At 33.0% G+C, this 20,934-nt stretch overlaps 1 protein-coding gene across 1 annotated transcript; it reads left to right on the forward strand.

Moving 5' to 3' along the window:
* Window positions 1-2,095: 2,095 nt before the first annotated feature.
* LOC129942629 (negative elongation factor A) lies at window positions 2,096-19,496 on the forward strand. Its single transcript, XM_056051642.1, has 7 exons — window positions 2,096-2,326; window positions 4,449-4,703; window positions 4,763-5,884; window positions 5,948-7,048; window positions 7,125-7,589; window positions 18,360-18,515; window positions 18,587-19,496. The coding sequence occupies exons 1-7, from the start codon at window positions 2,117-2,119 to the stop codon at window positions 18,761-18,763; spliced, it is 3,486 nt and encodes a 1,161-aa protein (XP_055907617.1). The 5' UTR covers window positions 2,096-2,116; the 3' UTR covers window positions 18,764-19,496.
* Window positions 19,497-20,934: the final 1,438 nt, after the last annotated feature.

Below are 20,934 nucleotides of genomic sequence, written 5' to 3' on the forward strand. Positions count from 1 at the left end.
TAATTTCAAACAGTAAATGGTTTATTGTTAGGACTAGGTGTGAACTTAAGCATTTAGGTCATAGCATGTATCATTTATTGATAAAATACGTAGTATATAGTAGTTTGTATAAGTTCAAAGCTAAAAACGACTCACATTTTCATAAAACTGAGAACATGTTTATTCTATTATAAAATGTTCGCATACCTTAGCGTTATTTAGCTCTAGTTTCATTTCATGGATTCTTCACCTTTATAATATAATGTTGGATAAAAAGTGATCAAATCTGCAGACCAAGAGATAGAAACACATCTTAGAGAAATCACTTTTTTCACATTCGGTTAGTTGGTCCATCCTTCTTTTCTTTTTCTTATAGCTACAAATCGACGGCTGAATGTTTAAATGCCCCACAGACCACTTTTTCGGGAAACTGAGTTAAAGATGCAGTTATTATTAATAAAGTAACAAAAACCAGTTTTGCTATATAGACTACATATTTTCGGTTCTGTTCGTGTTTATTTGCCGCATATCCAAAATTTGTAGGAAGTGGGGCAGTTTTTCTATTAAAGTTTTAAAAACAGACGCTTAATGCTTGAATTCCTCATTGCAATGGGCAATGGATATAAATCAAACACCACTCAAATATATTTTCAATGCTTAATTGCCCCATATCCATATGAGATGGCATATATAGAGCATGTAACCTCTCACAATCATTGAAACCAAGTGACATTTTTCCTGCTTATGTGCCCTATATCCGTGGACAAAATTGCAATCAGCTGGAAAAGTATAAATAGAAGTAACATTTTCGAGATCACTTCAGTTGATGTTATATATTTATTGATTATTTTTCGACGCTTCAATTCTGGTTTTGATAGTTTTCAGGGCTGATTAAGTAATATCTGCTGTGCTTATAAGGATAATTTCTAAAGAGGCCATATTTTCTAAATATTTAAACAAAAAAATAAAACGAGGTAAAACAAGGGGAACAAATATTTTTAATAAGACTATTTCTACATCTTCACGTTCGCAAACTATATAAATGCATTAAGAGTATTTTTAATAAGGTTTTTATCGATAATATTCAAGCATTTTTTTTTTGTTCATACTAAAATGGATAAAAACAAAAAAGGTAAAAACCAAAAACAATAAATTTGAAAAACTGTGAAAAAATACTAAAACTTAATCCTATGAATGCTGAAGTATTTTTTAAACCAATTCGGAATAAAATTGAATGTATTTTTCTAGGAAATTTTAAGAACCAAAGTTCAAGTTGCGTATTTTTAATTGTAAAGTGTAAAAATACTTTGTCATTTTTCATACTTTTTTATCGACTTAAAATTAAACCAATGTAATATAGGGAAGGGCCAAGCCATTATACTAATATTCCTTTTTGTTTTATATTTTTATCACTGCAAATAGATTATACAAAATTAAAAGTGCTAGAAATTTTATATTTTATTATTATTTTTGCTATCGTTGAATTCCCAATGTTAAAAGCATAAAGGTTCTATATGCATAGGAAATTTACAGTTTGGTTTTCATAGATTTAACATTCGTATGCAAAGGGTTCTATATCCATTTTTGACTTTTTCTAAACTTTTATTTTTTTTTTAAATAATCATAAATTAACCCTAGGACTTCAAATTTAAAAAATGAAATATTCCATTCATGTATACAAAAATTCATAGGTCGAAATTTTCAAATGCAAAAAAATGTTTCAAACCTTAAAATTCGTTTTCTGAGGAATAATTTTTTTTTGTATATGGGTCATTTAAGCATTCAGCCGGCGAAATGCAGATACGTATAATTTTTACATCAAGAATCAACAACTCATAAAGTATACTAGACTCTTTTAAACATCTTTTTCGACTCTTTGATCTCGTTTGCTGCACTTTCTATGTACTTATAGTTTCGAAATTAATCAAAACCTAAATGCAAAGGACTTAAGGAATGTTAACATACAAAAGATGTTGAAAACTTAATTTCATCGTGTGAAACGAAGCATACAATTGTGAATGATCCATGAACATTTTCCGAACACTTCATATTTTCAAATTCTCACACCTTACTGTATCGTCGATATAAAACTAAAATGTCTGTCTTAACGAAAGCTGGCACGTCAGTTTACTGAAAAATGGCGAATGTGCGTGACAGCGACACATCATTGTGGCTGCATAATAAACTCGGTACATCAAACGATTCGTGGATAAGTGGTTCAATTTGTTCGCAATTAAACAAAGAAGTTCTAAGAAATATCAAAGAATGTTTTCCCGATCTGCAAACTCAAGTTAAACTTAAATTATTGCTAAGTTTTTTTCACATACCGCGCCGTCTAGTCGAAGAGGTAACATCCATTGGTGAAAAAATTCAACCTTCGTTAAGTTTTCCTGTGTTCCCCTCCTTTCAACAAAACCAAAAAATAAAACGAAACACTTGTCATAAATTTGTGCTACTCTAATGTTGGTGAACAAAAATAAAAGAAAAATAAATATTTTCTACAGGAAGGGTTTTCCTTTTTCCAACAATATTCTATGTTTATTTTTAATTATGGCTGCATTTGTTTTTCAGTTGTACTTTAATTTTTTTCATTTTTCCCACTGAACAGAATTGTTAAAAGTTAATGTTGACATAGTGTTGCATTTTTGGCGCGTTAACCATATCGTAGGTTTCATTTGCGCCGCCCCATTTGTGGGAACCTTTTTCGCCCTCACAAAAAAACCTTTCAAATGATTGATTTTTAATGTTTAAATAGAAATGCATGAGCTGAGGGATTGATGTTTTCTTCTGGCTATAAAGTTGAGCTGGAAACAAATCTTATGTGATTAGACGCCATAGAAATGCTTGACTTGAATACCTCCGATATGTACTAAGAACATAGAAAATATTAGCTTAGAAATTTTAAGATGTAGGTATATCAATAAGAAAAATTGTGTGGGAATGAAGAATACAATTCAACAAAATGCATTTATTTTCTACTTTACATATTGTTCTGTATCTGTGGCCTTCCAGTTTTTCTATGCTTTTAAATTGGAAAAAATATTTTAATATTATGCCAACGAAATTATACTAAAACTCTATTTTTATATCCTATTTTCGAATGACTAAGGCAAGGATAGTTCATCATAGGGAAATTCAGGCCTACCTGATTCTTTTATTATTTTGTTAATGTTAATTCGTATTAAGAAGAAAAGCAAAGTTCTTCAAAAGCCACAACTGCCTGAGTAATAGCGATGACGTTGAAAAAATTCTGCAATGGCATTGATTAGTACGCTCGAGAATATCGATTTGGCTAGTCTTAATCGCCAGACAATTTTATAGTCGTACAGATAATAAATTGTATGATCGAAAATAAAGGCAAACAATTCTGAGTAGAAAATCCTGAAGGAATAATGTCGAATTTTGGTTAATATCTTTCTATTCAGAATCAAAATTACTTAAAGAAGTTGATAGTAGAGGTCATATTGATTCTTGAATAGTTTTAGTAAACGAAACTGCTATAATCTATAACAAATAACAGGCAATGCAAACAATTCTATCTTCTTGAATAGTGGATTGATAAAACAAAGACAAATTTAGACAATTTACATAATTAGCCAAAACAAAGAATAAAGATTGTTTTTAAGCTGTCCTGCAAATAGGTACCTATTTCTATATTTCGTTGTAATTGGTTGATAATTCGTGTTTTTATCAAATTTCACGAAACTTAACTTAATAATATCAAAGAGATTAGAAAGAAGGCATAGACGGCCACGATTTTAGGATGAAATAAAATATGCAATTGCATTTATTGTAAGTGATAGTATCTCTCCTACAAAAATGTTATTAACATGGACCAAAAAGACTAAATGCTGCATATCTAACAGTGAATATTTATTTACCCATTAATTGATTAAGCAAAGACTAAGTCAAAGCTTTTTTACATGTGATTTATTTTAAATTGAAAACAAAACAGTAGGCAGGTACCTGTGTCTCGAATTTATGGAATTTCTTAAATTAGACCTTTAAATTGAAGTGGCAAAGGTAGAGCAGATAGTATTTCGCTATTAGTACTCTTAGTTTTTAAAAGAAGAAAATAAATAATAAAGTGGCCAATTAACATCCAATTCTGCACGAATCTATAGACTTTCTTTAAAACTCAATGAAAACAACTAGATTTGCTTATGAGGCGTGAAAGACTTTTGCTGTTTGTTTGCCGCAGATCAATTGACAGTACAAATCTCCTGGGTAAATGTACCTAAGGCAGGACATGTACCAATAAAGTGCGGAACTGTTTAGCCCTCTTCCTTGCCTTTAAAAGTTGTACAAAAATCAATTTAGAATATGCCAAGCCGTGTGTCTTACTTTAAGCTTAAAAAAACATCTTTTTTTTTATTATATATCCTATATAAGTATTAAATTATTAGATAAGAAAACTCATACATATTGATATTAAAAAAAAAAAAAACATTTAATTTTGTTTTAAATAGTGGAAATCTGAATTAGAAGAAGTCATAGAAGTAGCAGGTCTTGATTCAGAATTATGGGTCTCTATGTTGGCAGAAACTATGAAAACCTTTCCAGCTACAAGTTCGCTGAATACAGAAATTTCAGACTACGAAGAGACCCGCCCAATATTTACAGATATGGTCAACGACCTCCGTAAAATGGTTAGCAAACACAGTGATTTGGGAATGTTACCACTGGAGTGTCAATATCTGAATAAGAACGCCTTAGTGTCAGTGGTAAGTATAGAACAAAAATTGTCTAGTTATGTTTTTATTTTTAATATTTCTATTTTTAGGTGGGTCAACAACAAAACCCGGTGAAGCACTTTACTTTGAAACGAAAGCCAAAAAGTGCTAATCTTCGAACCGAACTGTTGCATAAATCAGCTGATGCGCAATCAAGTCTTAAAAAAGCTTCAGCGCCAACTATACCATTACGTTCACGCGGTATGCCCCGCAAAATGACTGACACCACCCCACTTAAGGGGATTCCCTCTCGAGTGCCTACGTCTGGTTTCCGCTCACCAAATGTTCAGCCGAATCAATCGCGGCCAAATATGAGTCGAACACCTGCTGGTCGCAAAGACGGTGGAATAAAACTTATCGAATTTACCGAACAGCCTTTAGGTTATGCTGCTGCTAAAAAACGAAAACGTCAACAGGAACTTGAGGAGCAACAAAAGAAAGCTCTGGAACAGAAACAAGCCACTACAACTACTTCAAATGCCTCAACTTCCAATACGGCAAGTGCACCGGCAGCGTCATCATCCACAACTGCATCCACAACTTCTACATTGGTTACTGAAGCGGCAAATTCAGATACAACCACAGTTGTCACCTCTTCCATGGCAGCGGCATCAAGTGCAGTTGTCACTCCCGACTATGCTCCCACACTCACATACACCCAACCACCAACTCCAGCTGTGGAAACTATGTGCGATGACAAGCTTATAACTGCCAAACAAATTGCTAACGCAGCTAGCTCTCCGGCAACTTCTCTTCCATCGTCTGTACAAGTTAACAACAATAAAATTTTTATAAAGGAGGAGATTCAAATAAAGACCGAAGATTCTATCATGTCGCGCCCCATTAAAATCGAACCGGATATACAAATGCAGCAAATTACCATGCAGCAACCAATAACTCAAACAATTGTTAGCACGGCTAGTAGTATGGCTTCAACAACACAACTTAACCAGCCGATAAAGATAGAAAAGCTTGACATAAAACCGATTGTAAAGACAACACCAACTGCTACAGTGGTGCAACGTCCAAATGCGTTGGCAAACCTTCCAAATAATATATCAGTTAAAATAACTTCTACCAAGGCTACAAAGCCTATTCAGCAGCAACAGCAACAACAGCCGATTCTTATTAACAGTTCAACACCGGTGATCCTCTCACCAACCATCCAAAATGTAAGTACCTTTATTTAGAACGTTGTCATATAATTAATTAAATTTTATTTTATTTATTTATAGAAACAATCGAACTTATCGAACGCAAGCCAACAAACACAAACGCAGACGCTTAAATCGCTGCCATTGTCCCAACTCAAATCGGCTACTAATAGTGGACCTGTGATCATTTCACAAACTATCATTCAACCGGCGAAACGAAGCGCGCAAAATATTATTGTCTCCTCGGCACCGGCTATCACATCAAATATTTCTTCAATGGTTCAGACATCAGCAGCTGGCAACATAAACAACAATATACAACAGCAACAACAACAACAGCAGCAGCAACAACAACAACAACAGCAGCAGCAGCAACCACAAGCCACGCAATACATAATAACATCTTCACCTCAGACTACAATGCCTTCATTGGCATCGTTCGCGCAGGCGCGACCGGCACAACAAACAATCTACCAAACATCTTCTGCGAATACGATGAGCGGTTCAACTCAAACCCCCACAAAAATCCTGCTTAAAACAGCATCTTCGCTTCCTCTTATGATGTCGACCACCCGCCAAAACCAAACCAATGTGCAATCCAATCCGCCTCCGCTGATATCTACCCAACAGCCGACCATATTAAATATTCAAAATGTTAACCTACCAAATCGGCCCGTAACTATTCAGCCGGCATCCCATGCTGCGCAGCAACAGCATTTGCTACAGCAACAACACCATCATCAGCAGCAGCATATTCAGCAGCATCAACAAATTCAAACCCATACCGTGGTCTCGAACACTAATGCCACACAACAGCCAAAGCTTACTCAAGTGGTAATGCAATCGCCGAACAACTCGAACGTCAAAGGCAAGACAATTATTCTAACTCAAAAGGGCGTGATATTGCGCAACATCGGTGGTGATATGTACCAGCAGATTCCGATTAGCAACATGTCTGGGTTGCAGAATCTGAATGCAGCTACCATAATGACGAGCGGGCCTCCAGGTCTGGTTAAAACTACCCAAAACGCACAAACCATTCATGTTCAGCAACCAATAAAACAGAACACGCAGCAGCTACCCGCCTTAATACCAACTAACAATTTGAATCAAAATATCGGTCAAGTTGTGGTGCAACAACAACCTCAGCACCAACAAACTGTTCAAACAATTATTGGAAGTGTAAGTTTATTTATTTAAAAATTGAAATTATATTTGTTAGTATCTTTGGTAAAATTATTGATTTCGATTTATCCAGCCTCCTCAACAAACCATTATTCGCCCGGTTATGACTCAGTCTACACTTCCAACGTTGCCACAGGGATTGACATTGATACAACGACATGGTCAACAAACGCAACTCGTTCAAATGCAGCCTGCACAACAACAGATTCAGACGCAACAACATCAGCAACAACAACAGCAACAACAACAGCAGCAGCAGCAACCACAACAGCAACAACAGATTCATAGAACCATTTTGACTCAACAACCGCAGACCACGGTAACAAATCAATTGAGGCCGCAACAAATTATACTTCATCATAAGCCACAACAACGCATTATTACCACTACAACAACTCAGCCAGCTTTACCCCAAAATAACGCAAATAATAGCAACACCAATAACAATAGAGGAACGCAAATTATTGAGGTCCGTCAGCAATCGCAACAGCAGCAACAACAGCAACAAAATCCCCAGAGAAAGGGCTTGTCTTTATCGGTAAGTTTTTTTTTGTTTATTTATAAACTAGTAACATACTCTTATACAAATGACAACTATACAATGAAAGATTGATCTTATTTACATTAATCCGCGTTTCAAGGTTTAGAAGGTTTTAAAAAATAATAAATACAAAAAAATTAAAAAATGAATATTTGTCACCTCAAATATTTTGCGAACAAAAAATGATTTTATCTTAGAGTCTACGCATACAAGAATAATTGACATCTATAGGGTCGTAATGTAAACGATTATTTTTTAAAAATAGTCTCCCTTCACTTAAGACGGTAATCTTGAAAGTGATGTCGTCAAAGCGATGGTGTTTGCACTACAGCTAAATTGGTACCGTCTGCCATCAATTTCCAAATGTTAAATTGAAAATTCAAAGACCATTAATTTAAAACTGTTACGAAAACAATTAAGAGATGAATCAGGCAATCTATCCATTCCATTTCCAAACAATATGTAAGCATATGTAATCTTTCTTATTTATGGTTTGTAAAGTTATTTAAATGATTATTAATTTGGTCAACGTTTTCAAATTTCAAAAGAAGCCTTTCTAAGATACTTGACCATTCGTCGTTCTAATTAAATAGCTTATATAATGATTTGCTGTAACTATTGAGGCTTTGGGTGACGCAGGGTACCCATAGTGGAGAGGCAACGATATTAAACTCGGCCTTGCACATTATCCCAAACAGTTTCGTAAACAAGAATATTTTGGAAGCCAAGTTATGCCGCTTGTGGATAAAGTGAAGCTCTTTGATTGAAAACGAAAAGTCCGAAATAAAATATTGGTTTTAACAAAAAAAATTAATACCAGGAGAGAAAAAGACCGGATATTTCAAAAATCATAATAATAAAATCACAAATAGGTATTCCTTCCCATTGACTGGGTATACCCCAATTGGCCAGGAAGGATGCTCATCCAAATATTTCATACAAAATTGCAACTTGTTTTGTGTTACTGGGATATGTACAGGGTTATGCGGCTTCAAAAGTCAACGTAAAAAAGAGGCTGGAATGCGACCCACACTGATAACTTCCCATCCCGTCTGTCGATTTGTCTTGCTTAAAAGTTTGGACAGTTGGATTTTTATATAAAAATTACTGAATATCGAAAATAATATTTTCTGTGAAATAAAACAAGTTTGAAGCCAATATTTCAAATTTTTGAAAAGGTATTTGAGTCGAAAATCAATTTTTACCAAATTTTGTTAAATTGTTTTTAGGTTTTTAATTTGTTGTACAAAAACTGTCAATTCAACTTTTTTCAAAATTTTACTGAATGTTAACAACAATATTTTTTGAAAGAAAAAAGCAGTTTAAAGCCAATATCTACAAATTTTGAAAAGATATTTGAGTCGAAAATCAATTTTTACCAACTTTTATAAATTTTTTTTTATGTTTTTTTTTTTGTAAAAAAACTGTCCATTCGATTTTTTTCAAAATTTTACTAATTGTTGACAACAATATTTTTTGAAAGATAAAAGTAAATTAAAGCCAATATCTCAAAGTTTTGAAAAGATATTTGAGTCGAAAATCAATTTTTACCAACTTTTATTAATTTTTGTTTAGGTTTTTATTTTTTGTAAAAAAACTGTCAACTAGATTTTTCTAACATTTTTCAGAATGTTGAAAACAATATATCTTATAAGAAAAAATAAGTTTGAAGCTTAAATTTCAAGTTTTTGAAAAGATATTTGAATCGATATTCAATTTTTACCAACTTTGAGTAATGTTTTTTTAGATTTTTATTTTTTATAAAAAAAAAGACTGTGAATTCGATTTTTCTCAAAATTTTATCAGAAGTCAAAAATATTATTCTTCGATGCACAAAATTGTTTTGGCGATGAAATCATATTTAAGTCGTAAAATTTTGTAGATGACGAATTTTTTTTTTCAGTTTTTTTGATTTATAAAAAAAAAACGTTAAATGGATTTTTTTTCAAAAAATATACTTCTTTGATATCACGTTACAATATATTATATAAAATTTAATTCAAGTCTCTAGCGTTTTTGGTTCGTAAGATATTTAGGGTTAACCAAAATTTTCACCTTTTTTTCAAACTGCTATGGCAAAAAAAACCACCTACGCAATATTCTTGAGAACCCTTTCTGCATCTTTCTGCCTTTTTATCTGTATAACAAAATTTATTTGAAGTCTTCTGGTTCTTGAGCTATGGACGACGAAACAAACGTCGCGAAAGTACGGACTTACGAACGTACGTACACACGCACGCACAGACATCTTTCTAAAAACCTTTTATTTCGACTCTAGGGACCTTGAACCCTCGAGAAATGTCAAAATTTTCAATTTGACAAATCGGACCCATTACAATAACTTCCAATGGGAAGTTAAAAAATATTAAAATAAAATAGGTATTTTCAATAATTAGAAAATGTCGACCAAAAAAAGAAATTCAAGAAAAAAAACATCTCCTTCGATAGCAAAATACCCACTTGCTTTATAAAATTCGAACCATATACAAAAGACAACAACAAATCTACCTAACTATCCATACAAAAAAAAAAACCGGTTTATCATGCAACGTTGTTCTTATTCTTATTTCTTTGATTGGCTGCTTGTGCGAAAATATATCCCTCGCTCTGAGAGACAAAAAATATCAAGAGGCAAATATAAACGGTGATTTTTTAAGAGCTTGAGAACTTTTTTTTAAAAAAAAACGCATACAATTTGCAAAATCTCATCGATTCTTTATTTGAAACGTTAGATTGGTCCATGACATATACTTTTGAAGATAATTTCATTTAAATGTTGACCGCGGCTGCGTCTTAGGTGGTCCATTCGGAAAGTCCAATTTTGGGTAACTTTTTCGAGCATTTCGGCCGGAATAGCCCGAATTTCTTCGGAAATGTTGACTTCCAAAGCTGGAATAGTTACTAGATTATTTGTGTAGACTTTAGACTTGACGTAGCCCCACAAAAAATAGTCTAAAGGCGTCAAATCGCATGATCTTGGTGGCCAACTTACCGGTCCATTCCTTGAGATGAATTGTTCTCCGAAGTTTTCCCTCAAAATGGCCATAGAATCGCGAGCTGTGTGGCATGTAGCGCCATCTTGTTGAAACCACATGTCAACCAAGTTCAGTTCTTCCATTTTTGGCAACAAAAAGTTTGTTAGCATTGAACGATAGCGATTGCCATTCACCGTAACGTTGCGTCCAACAGCATCTTGGAAAAAATACGGTCCAATGATTCCACCAGCGTACAAACCACACCAAACAGTGCATTTTCAGGATGCATGGGCAGTTCTTGAACGGCTTCTGGTTGCTCTTCACTCCAAATGCGGCAATTTTGCTTATTTACGTAGCCATTCAACCAGAAATGAGCCTCATCGCTGAACAAAATTTGTCGATAAAAAAGCGGATTTTCTGCCAACTTTTCTAGGGCCCATTCACTGTAAATTCGACAGTGTGGCAGATCGTTCGGCTTCAGTTCTTGCACGAGCTGTATTTTATACGGTTTTACACCAAGATCTTTGCGTAAAATCTTCGATGTGGTCGAATAACACAAACCCAATTGCTGCGAACGGAAACGAATCGACATTTCACGGTCTTCAGCAACACTCTCAGAAACAGAAACAATATTCTCTTCTGTACGCACTGTACGCATTCGTGTGGTTGGTTTAATGTCCAATAAAGTAAACTGAGTGCGAAACTTGGTCACAATCGCATTAATTGTTTGCTCAATTGGTCGATTATGTAGACCATAAATCGGACGTAAAGCGCGAAACACATTTCGAACCGAACACTGATTTTGGTGATAAAATTGAATGATTTGCAAGCGTTGCTCGTTAGTAAGTCTATTCATGATGAAATGTCAAAGCATACTGAGCATCTTTCTCTTTGACACCATGTCTGAAATCCCGCGTGATCTGTCAAATACTAATGCATGAAAATCCTAACCTCAAAAAAATCACCCTTTAGAGTAATTGGAAATTCAAATTTTGAATTTGATAATGAAGAGAGTAACGATCTTTCACTAATACATTCAAATTCATTTACATGAGTTCTGAGTTCGCTTCTGCGGGTAAAACACATATCAAATATTTTTTTTGTATGATATTTCTTTTTTATTATAAAGTTTAAACGTTGAATGTGTGAAACACTACATCATTTATATGACCACCACCCGAATTGTTGCAAGCATTTTTTCTTTTGAGGTAATTTTCGACCACTTTTTGACACATTTTGAGCGGCATCTCAGCCATAATTTGACGAATGTTGGTTTTTATATAAACACGGTCTTTCGCGTTGCTACTCAAAAAAAAAGTAAAGCGGTTTCAAATCGTATAATCTTGGTGGATAGTTAATATCGTCACGACGAGAAATGTCTCTTGCAATAAAGCCATATTCGCTCGAGTTGTGTGCCATGTGGCACCGTCTTGTTGAAACCAAATATTCTCAAGTTGTATTCTACAATAGCAGGCAACAAAAAGTGGGTTATCATGTGACCATAATGCTGCGAAGTGACGGTGACAGTCGTTCCATCCTTGTTTTCGAATAAGTCAGGTCCAATCCCACCTTCCACCAAACAGTGACTTTGTGAACATGATGGTATCTGTTCAATTACTTATTCTCGATACCCCAAATACGACAGTTTTTTTATAAACACATCCACCGAGTGAGAAATGTGCTTCATCCCTGAAGATAAATTCGTTCGAAAAATCTCGGTCCACCGCCTGTTGTTCATCGCATTCGAATTATCTACGACGTTATGAATGGTTATCTGGCTTCAGTTTTTCTGTGAGCTGAACTTTATATGGATGTATGTGTAGATCCAAATGCAACAATGTGCCGTAAGTAAGTCATAATTTCTGAGAACGACGAGAAATCCTCTTTGACAACATTTCCACTTACAGCGAAATTTTAAGTGTTACGAGTGAAACCTTGATGCACAAAGCCTTACCCACCCAGTCTCTTCAAATTTCTTAACAATTTTGCCAATTGCTTGCGTAGTTGAACGGTTATGTAAACCTTAATCTCCGCTTAAAAAACGATAAGTGACTGTGGCAGACTCACCATTTTCGTAGAAGATTGTACCAATTTGTATGCGTTGTGTGATAGTTAAGCGATTCATTTTCATAAATGTCAGACTTTCAACTGACAAAAAAAATAGTTTAACTAGTTACTTTGACATACATATGTCGAATTTTCGAATCCAATATCTTGACAATGTACAAAATTATCTTCAATCTATTTTTATCTTATTCAAAACTGTTTTTTAAACAAAAAGATGTATTTTAGAAAAATCCAAATGTCAGAGTTTTTTTTTATAAAAATAATACAAATACATAAAATTAGGAAAAACTGATGTTGGATTCAAATACCCCGAGAATAAATGAAGGTATTGACTTCAAAATTATTTTATTCTAAACAAAATTTTGTGGTTAACACGAAAACCTACAAAACAAGTGATAGGAAATAGTTTTCGACTCAACTATTATGAAAACAAGTAAAGATATTGTCTTGAAATATGTTTAGACTAATTGTTGTTATTAATTTGTTTGAATACTTTGAAAAAAAAAAAAAAATGGCGGATAGGAAGTTATTAGGGTCGCATCTAAGCCTCTTTTTGCAATTGTTCATCAAAGGGTCATAAGTTGAAGCATTCACGCTACTGTCCATACCTACTTTTGAATCAAACTTGCAATTTCGGAGTTACAGCATAATTTAAAATACTACAATATGATCGTGTTTTTTTAATTTTAATTGATAACCCTGCTCAATAAGGTTTTTAAACTGATAATTAAATTATACTCTTCTTAGGCCTAAGTACAAAACCACTATCATGTCATCTTTCTTAAAATATAACCATTTTGAATTCGAAAAGAAACATCATGTTTTTTACTTTAAGTCATTATAAATTCTTGTTATAAGTATTTTTTCAACAAAACTTGCAATGGTTTTAGAAAATTAAAATAAATAATCCCATCTTCGATATTCAGTTTAAATATTTTCAGTATTTCATATATGAAAAATCCTCCTTATAGCATATTATAGCTATCAACTATCAATTAGATACTTGATAGATAACAATAGTTTTGATGCATTGTATTATGGCTATCAACTATCAACTTTGTTAATGAACTGTGAATTTTATCATTATTTTGAATAAATTGTTGACATACTTGGTATTACAAAAATTCCAAAAAAGTAGGTACACATCAATTTTCATATCAACTACAAATTATTGGTTGATACCTCTCAAATACGTTTTATTATTATTATTATTTATTAAAAGGTAATTAAAATTACATGGTAATACTTAGTTTAACGAGCCTAGCTGCGGAGACTATTGGCTCTTATTTTAGTTTTAATTTAAATTAAAATGTTTGCTTTTAAAAGAAAATCTGATATTTTGTCGATATTTGTGGAACTAGGGTTGGAGAACTTCATAAATACATTTATTTTTAAATACATTTTTGATTATGGGTTGCAATACAGGACAGTGTTCTAGGATGAGATTCAGGTCCAACCTGGTATTGCAATTTGTACAAAGTGGTGGCGGATTTTTTTTGAGGAGATGCTGATGAGAGGTTGATGTGTGTCCAAGTTAAAGTCGTACAAAATTAAAGATATTGTGTTTGGAAACGTTTGTTGTAATGATGATGGTATAGACTCCAGTCGTGAGTTATGACGGATTTTGACTATTTTTGAATGATTTTTAGCAGATCTTGTTTGGTGTGGATATTAAAGCTATATACAGGAGCATTATTGGCTGAGTTAGCTGTACTGTCAGCGTATTCGTTGCCCTGGATTCCTACATGTCCAGGGGTCCACATTAACTTGATATTGTTTTGTGATTTGGTGAGTTGGTATCTAATTTTTAATATGAGTTCAGTTTTATTGTGAGGGTTTTTTATGGCGTTAAGTACGGATATGCTATCAGAGCATATAATGTGTTTTCCACGTTAATTAGACGCAGTCTTAGTAGCTTGTAGTATGGCGAATGCTTTTGCCGTGAATACTGAAGCGAATTCAGACAGGTTGCCAATGCAAGCAATAGCACCATTTTCGAGCGTCACTGCAAATGATGTGTTTTCAGTTTTCTTAGAACCATCGGTAAATATAAATTACCATCCATCCGATTTAAATTCGAGTGAGATAGCTGTGTAGAGTTGGCGGTAGATACTATTGCTGGTATTTACTTTTTTATAACTAGCTAGAGTTAATATTAGAGATTCCGGGTTGATGAACCATGGGGGAATACGAGGAGCAACTTGGCGCTCCTGTTTAGTTGGTAGTTCAAACTCAGCTGCTTTTATAAGAATCATAGCAATGGCGGATGGGATCCTTTTTTTAAGTTTATGATCAGATGCTTTTTTGAAGTCGTTATTAAAAAATCTAAAAAAAAAAAGTTATAGTATCTCTTCGTTCCTCTATGCTTGGAAGTCCTGCTTCTGCTAATATATTTTTTATATGTGCTGTTGGGAACGCGTTGATGCTTCTCCTTGCTGCGGCGGCGTGGTAAGTTGGTTTTATTATATTTAAAATTGATTTAGGACAATGCAATCCATATTCAATCTTACTTAAAACTAACATTCTCGTAGTGATTGAAAGGGTATTTATATGTACGTTACTTTTATTTGAACCTAGATATCTTACAATATTAGTTCTCGCAGCTAGTGATTTCTTAAGATCTATACAGTGTTGTTTCCAAGAATACTTTCTTTTAAAGACTAAACCTAGAATACTTAAGTTACTAGCATTTTGGATTTGTACATTGTTTATATTATGATTAAGTTGTGCACAGTTTTGTTTTCTACAAATGTGGAGCAATTTATATTTTTGGATCGACAATTTGGAGCCTGATGTTTTCGACCAATCTATAATTTCTTCTAGGGCAATTTGAAACAAGATTTTACTTCTGTCAATATCATTAATTTTACATAAAATACAATTTTATAGGTTATACAATAGGTAGTTGGAAGAGTATACGCTAAAGATCTATTTGTTAAAAAGGAGTTTCGGAATAGGTATAATTGTAGAAGATTTCTAGGTATGAGTAACGATAGAGTTGTTTAAGATACTATTATAAAGATCAAGGATTCTCGGCTTAGTTTTATAAGGTAGATTTTTCAGCATTGGATAAGATATTCTATCTCTGCTTGGGGTTTTGCCTTTGAGCTTGCTAAGTGAGGTTTCAAGTTTGATTAATGTTATTGGTTCTTCGATACGTCGAGTTGTCGGATTAGCAGCCTGTTGAGTTGAGTGGTTAAGGCTATCTAATTTTTTCTATAACGAAAGCGTTGGAGAAATTAAAATTACGTTTTATTGTCGATGTTTAATTCGGTTGGTATATGTAGGTATATTTTTGCATGCTTTGACGGAATTGTTTTTTTGAAGGGAGTTATGATGAAGTTAACGCAAGTCAGCAAACTCAAAATACGCCAAGATTCCTAAAACCCAATGGATTTGGACGAACATATGTTATAAGATACTTTTCTTTAATTCCTGCATTGGCTGATGAAATTGCAGATTTATTCAAAAACTTTTTTAGACTTTCCAACCTTCAACACCCGGGGGATCCACACAGTCATTAAAATGCATTAGACGACTTACTGCTCCTTCGTAATCCGTCAATCAGATTGTATTATTAGGTCCTCCACGAGTTGCAATTGTATCTAATTTATTTTTTGTAACTTTTTTTTACCTTTTGGTTTTTGATCAATCCATCCCATTAAAATCAAAAAGTAACAAATTGAATGTACTTAAGCAAATTAAACTCACTCTTTGCCACTTGAGTCGCAATGTGGATACCCCAAGCTATTCAACTGCAGGGCGATAATTTCCCACTTTTTTGCTAGGTCCGCTTTGGATAACATCAACCTTGCCACTTCAGGATTTTGCTCCATTAATTTCACCATTCTTTCTAATTGTTTTCGGCTCAACTTTCCATTACCGCAGCACGAATTTCGACTCGCGTTTTTTTTTATTCGATAGATATGTGCAAATAAATAATAACTTTAGCCATTTTAGAGCAAGGAAACATTTATTTCTATTTTTAATTAATTTTTAAAGTTCACTTTTTTCCAAACAAAACACTCAAAAATGGTTGATTTTGTCATTTCTTCACTGGTTTTTGTTCAGTGTTGCCATACTTGTTTTTTTTTCTTGGTAATTTCTTTTATTTTAGTGCTGAAATGGGAAAGTACTTTGCATATACCCAAACTCGCACCCACCCCAAATCCTATAGTGACCCCAAGCAGGGGGGTTGCAGGGGGGCAGCATGCCCCCCTTACATACCTAGCTGTTAGTACGCCGTGCTATCAATTAAAAAAAATTGTTTTAGGCTCAAAAAATGCAATACAAAAAAAGGAGGGTTAAGTCCGAAAAAGAAAATATTTTTTTTTATGACTTAAAGTTGTTTCCTCGCCCTAATATTTAAAACATGTTCTATTGAGACCCCTACCTAACTGTACAAAAAAAATCAGAAGGAAATTCGTGCTGCGGTAATGGAAAGTCGCCCCTTGTTTTCTGTTACCTACTATTCTGTTCCTAAATAAAATATATTTTTAAAAAAATGGCATCTTATTTATTAGAACAACTTAAATTTTCACAAATCAATTTTAACTCCAGCCACATACCGACATTTTAAGACAATAATTGAACATTTGAAACGTCAAACCAGATCAAAAATATCAATTCACAATAAACTATTCACAATCGGTTCAAAAATTAAAAGTTGATACTCATTCATAATACCGATTCATCAAATAGTTGGTAGCATTCACAAAGCTAGTGGCTACGTAGTCAAAATTCAACTAGCTTTGTGAATGCAAAACTACACTACCAAGATAGTCAATCTGGAACTGTCATATTATTGACAAAAGCAAATATATAAAATAAGAAAAATATTTGATTTGATAACTTTAACTTATCTTTTGTGTTTTTAAATTCAATACAATTTAATTTAAGATACAATTTAAATGATTTATATTTGTATTTAAATGTTGAACAAGTTATTTCATTTTGAGTTCGTGTTACTTTACCGAGCAGGTGATTGTGAAAATTCAAACTATGCTTCAAACATTCTCCACTAACTTTGTAGCCGAATTTTGTACACTACGTCGGAGGGGAAATTTCAACTACTATTGTAGTTTAATTTAGCCAATCAGAATCCCTTGATTACGAAGCCACTAGCTTTGGGAATGCGACCAGTATCACCTATCAAATTGATACTCATAATAGGGCTGCTAGTTTTTAGTTTTCACATGTTTGCATTATTATGCTGAAAAACACTAACCATTTATTATTATTTTTCTGATAACAAAGCAAAAGATTCAAGACGTCATATTGACTTTATTATAAGTGAGATTCTTAAGGAATTCAACTACGTCTAAAAGATAAAACTTTGCAAAATCTTCACAAAGTTTGTTGTTGTCTTAAAAACATCGTATTATGGTTTTGTTAAGACCTGATGACCAAATAATAGGGCAAGACATGAAAATTGTAGAAGGTGAGAAACTGCATATCTTCTACGTTCAGGCAGCTTCCGTCTTCACATTTCCCTACAAGAAAACCCAAAGTGGTCAAACTACAGATTCAAGGTGACCAATGGATATCGCTTAAACGGCTGATAACTTAAAACTTTTGAATTGTTGCTGTTGTTCATGCTTACAAAACTTGTTATTCTAGATCAAATAAACTTACTTTAATTAACCCTTTAAATAGAGTCGTATCCATTTTTGTAAAATAAATTAAAATAATGATTTAATACAATATCGTTTACTTTTTTTTTCAGAACGAGCACGTCCATAAGGCTCATGAAATGTTTAGAAAAGCCAATCGCGTCTCTCGACCAGACAAAGCACTTATTCTTGGTTTTATGGCTGGCCTCAGAGAGAATCCCCGACCTAATTCAGAGAATGTTATAGTAATAAAATTACGTGAAAGTGAGGTAAGTTTTTGGCTGGCTTCTTTCTTCAAGACAGTTAAAATCAAACAAGAGTTTTTATATATTTCATATAGGAAAAAGTTCAACAAGAAGATGGAACATCTGCATTGTGCCTTGTGGAGTCCTTAATTCGCTTGGATTATAACACAGGCGAATGGAAAACATTCCAAAACTATCGGCGCGTTGATCAAAATTCTAGTTCTCAGAGTACAGATGGTGGAATGCAATCACAGAATTCTGTAGTGATATAAAGAAATAGAGATCAAAATAAACACACGCTTGTCTATAATCGTTATTATTCATCCACACCTACATTTTTCACTACACAAATATTTTTGTTCTTTCAAAAACAAATTTAATACAAACAAAATAATATGAAGATTACAAGATGAAAACATAATTATAATATTGTTATAACATTGGTTTAAACAAAATCAAAAGACGATACATTTTCTTTATTTATCACTCATTAAGAAAAATATATAATTTTAGTTTAAAAAAGTATGCAAAATAACAGAAAAAACTACAACAAAACAACAATGTCTATGAATTTGTTCAAATAGATTAAAAGTTTATAAAATTATAGTAGCTCTAAGCCACCAGCACTGTACGGAACGGAACGGAACGGAAAGTAACGGACGTTATTTGTGGTGTGTGTTTTGAATTTGTTTCTGTTTAGTTTTATAGACCTTTTTTTTTAGCTAATTGAATTTGAAATAAAGCAAAATCTAACTAGAAACTAATCCGCGGATGTATCTCTGTTATTGTGTACATTCAGAGGAGAAACAATAAAATGTATATTTTAGAAATTAAAAACAAAAAAAAAACTAACATTAACACATTGATGAAATTGCATTAAGATTAGTTATGATAACGCAATGGAAGTCCTGATAAAAGTATATTAAGACTCTCATTAAATTTATTAGTTGCGCTTGAATGCACGATGGTTAATAAAAAAAGTAAGAATAAATTTAATAAAAAAAATCTATGATAATATTATTAAATATTTAGGAGCTGTCTATATATAACATTATAATGAATATTATAAAATAAAACAAATTATTGTAATTGTATAAAGATATAAATTTAATCAATAAATAAATGATTATGCTACTTCAAAAAGATAATAATAATTTAAATTCAATATGAACTTAACACCTGAATAAATAAATCAAAAACAATTAGTAAGTATTGCTTTAAAAAAATAAAACTCAGTATTGTTTCTTATTTAAGTATATGAATAATTTGAACTTTTTATGTGATTACATCGAAAAACTGATGTGTATTCATGTACCTGGTAACCTCTCTAAATTCTAGAAAATTGTTTAAAAGACAAAACTATTGTGGTAACCGATCGGAGAAATATACGATTGGAATAGTACCATTACCAAACATATTAAAAATTGTATATGTAATTAATTTCCGCAGTGTTTTACTGTCAAAACAAAAACTGTGTAAAGACACCATCAATTACTTAATTACTTTCAAAACCATCAGAGTTTGGAATATTGTGTATATTTAAATGGTAATGATGATACAAAATTCGTACGTTTCGGACAAATCGGAGACAATTCCTCGATAGGCGTGAGAACTACTATACTTCAGTCTCATTGGGCAAATTCAGGCAACATAAAGGACTTGAAAGTAAGGCAAGTTTATAGTCTCTGATTGGCCAGCTGCCAAAAAATTACCTTCCAATTAAGGCTACTTTAAAGGAAAGTTGACTGGAAAGTTAGTCAAGACAAATCTTCCTAACTATCAAGTCAAGTCTACTTCTATCAAAATGACAGTTGATCATGTTTTTTCATTCAACTGAGAGCTGAACTTTATTACTCTATGACTTGTTTATTTTCTGCACAAGTTCATTTAATTTTTTCTGTAAAAGAGTTAATTGTCAATTTGGAAAAGAAATAAGTAATATTTGTTTACAATGCAAAACCCAAATCGTGATGGACTTGTAGATTGCCTAAGGAGTGTTTTGTAGACAATAATATCATTGGTACTATGAACTTAAAGTAGAGGTTTGTGAAGTAAAGCTCTGAATTTGAAATTCATGAAACTTGAAAAACTAACTAGTTGCTTTGTTCAAAATGTACGTTCAAAGAATGAAGTTGGCTGCAAATAAAGTCCCTTATGTTGCCTGAACCTGCCCATTGACTTTCGGTAAATAAAGGCCGTTTTTTTCCTGAAAAACATTTTCCAGCGTATTTGTGGGCTTCTTGATCAATTGCACTATCAACAATTTAAATTAAGAAAGAGCCTCAGACTTCTTTATAGGAAAAACGGTTTTGCCTTTTCTGTCACTCGAATGCGTACCATATGACCAGACCCGAGATAAATAACATCCCGGGATCAATAAATATAGTTTTGAAATAAACCATAGACAATAAATGAGAAAGAAAACACAAGTACAAGTTATATA

The sequence above is a fragment of the Eupeodes corollae genome, chromosome 1, assembly GCF_945859685.1.
Source record: "Eupeodes corollae chromosome 1, idEupCoro1.1, whole genome shotgun sequence".
In the NCBI taxonomy this organism is placed as follows: Eukaryota; Metazoa; Arthropoda; class Insecta; order Diptera; family Syrphidae; genus Eupeodes; species Eupeodes corollae.

What these genes read in the sequence shown, in the direction of transcription:
- LOC129942629 (XM_056051642.1), top strand. Translation starts at nt 2,117, where the DNA reads ATGGCGAATGTGCGTGACAGCGACACATCATTGTGGCTGCATAATAAA. An exon ending in AGAACGCCTTAGTGTCAGTG is followed by an intron (nt 4,704 to 4,762) that starts GTAAGTATAGAA and finishes TTCTATTTTTAG; the next exon opens with GTGGGTCAACAACAAAACCC. An exon ending in GAAAGGGCTTGTCTTTATCG is followed by an intron (nt 7,590 to 18,359) that starts GTAAGTTTTTTT and finishes TTTTTTTTTCAG; the next exon opens with AACGAGCACGTCCATAAGGC.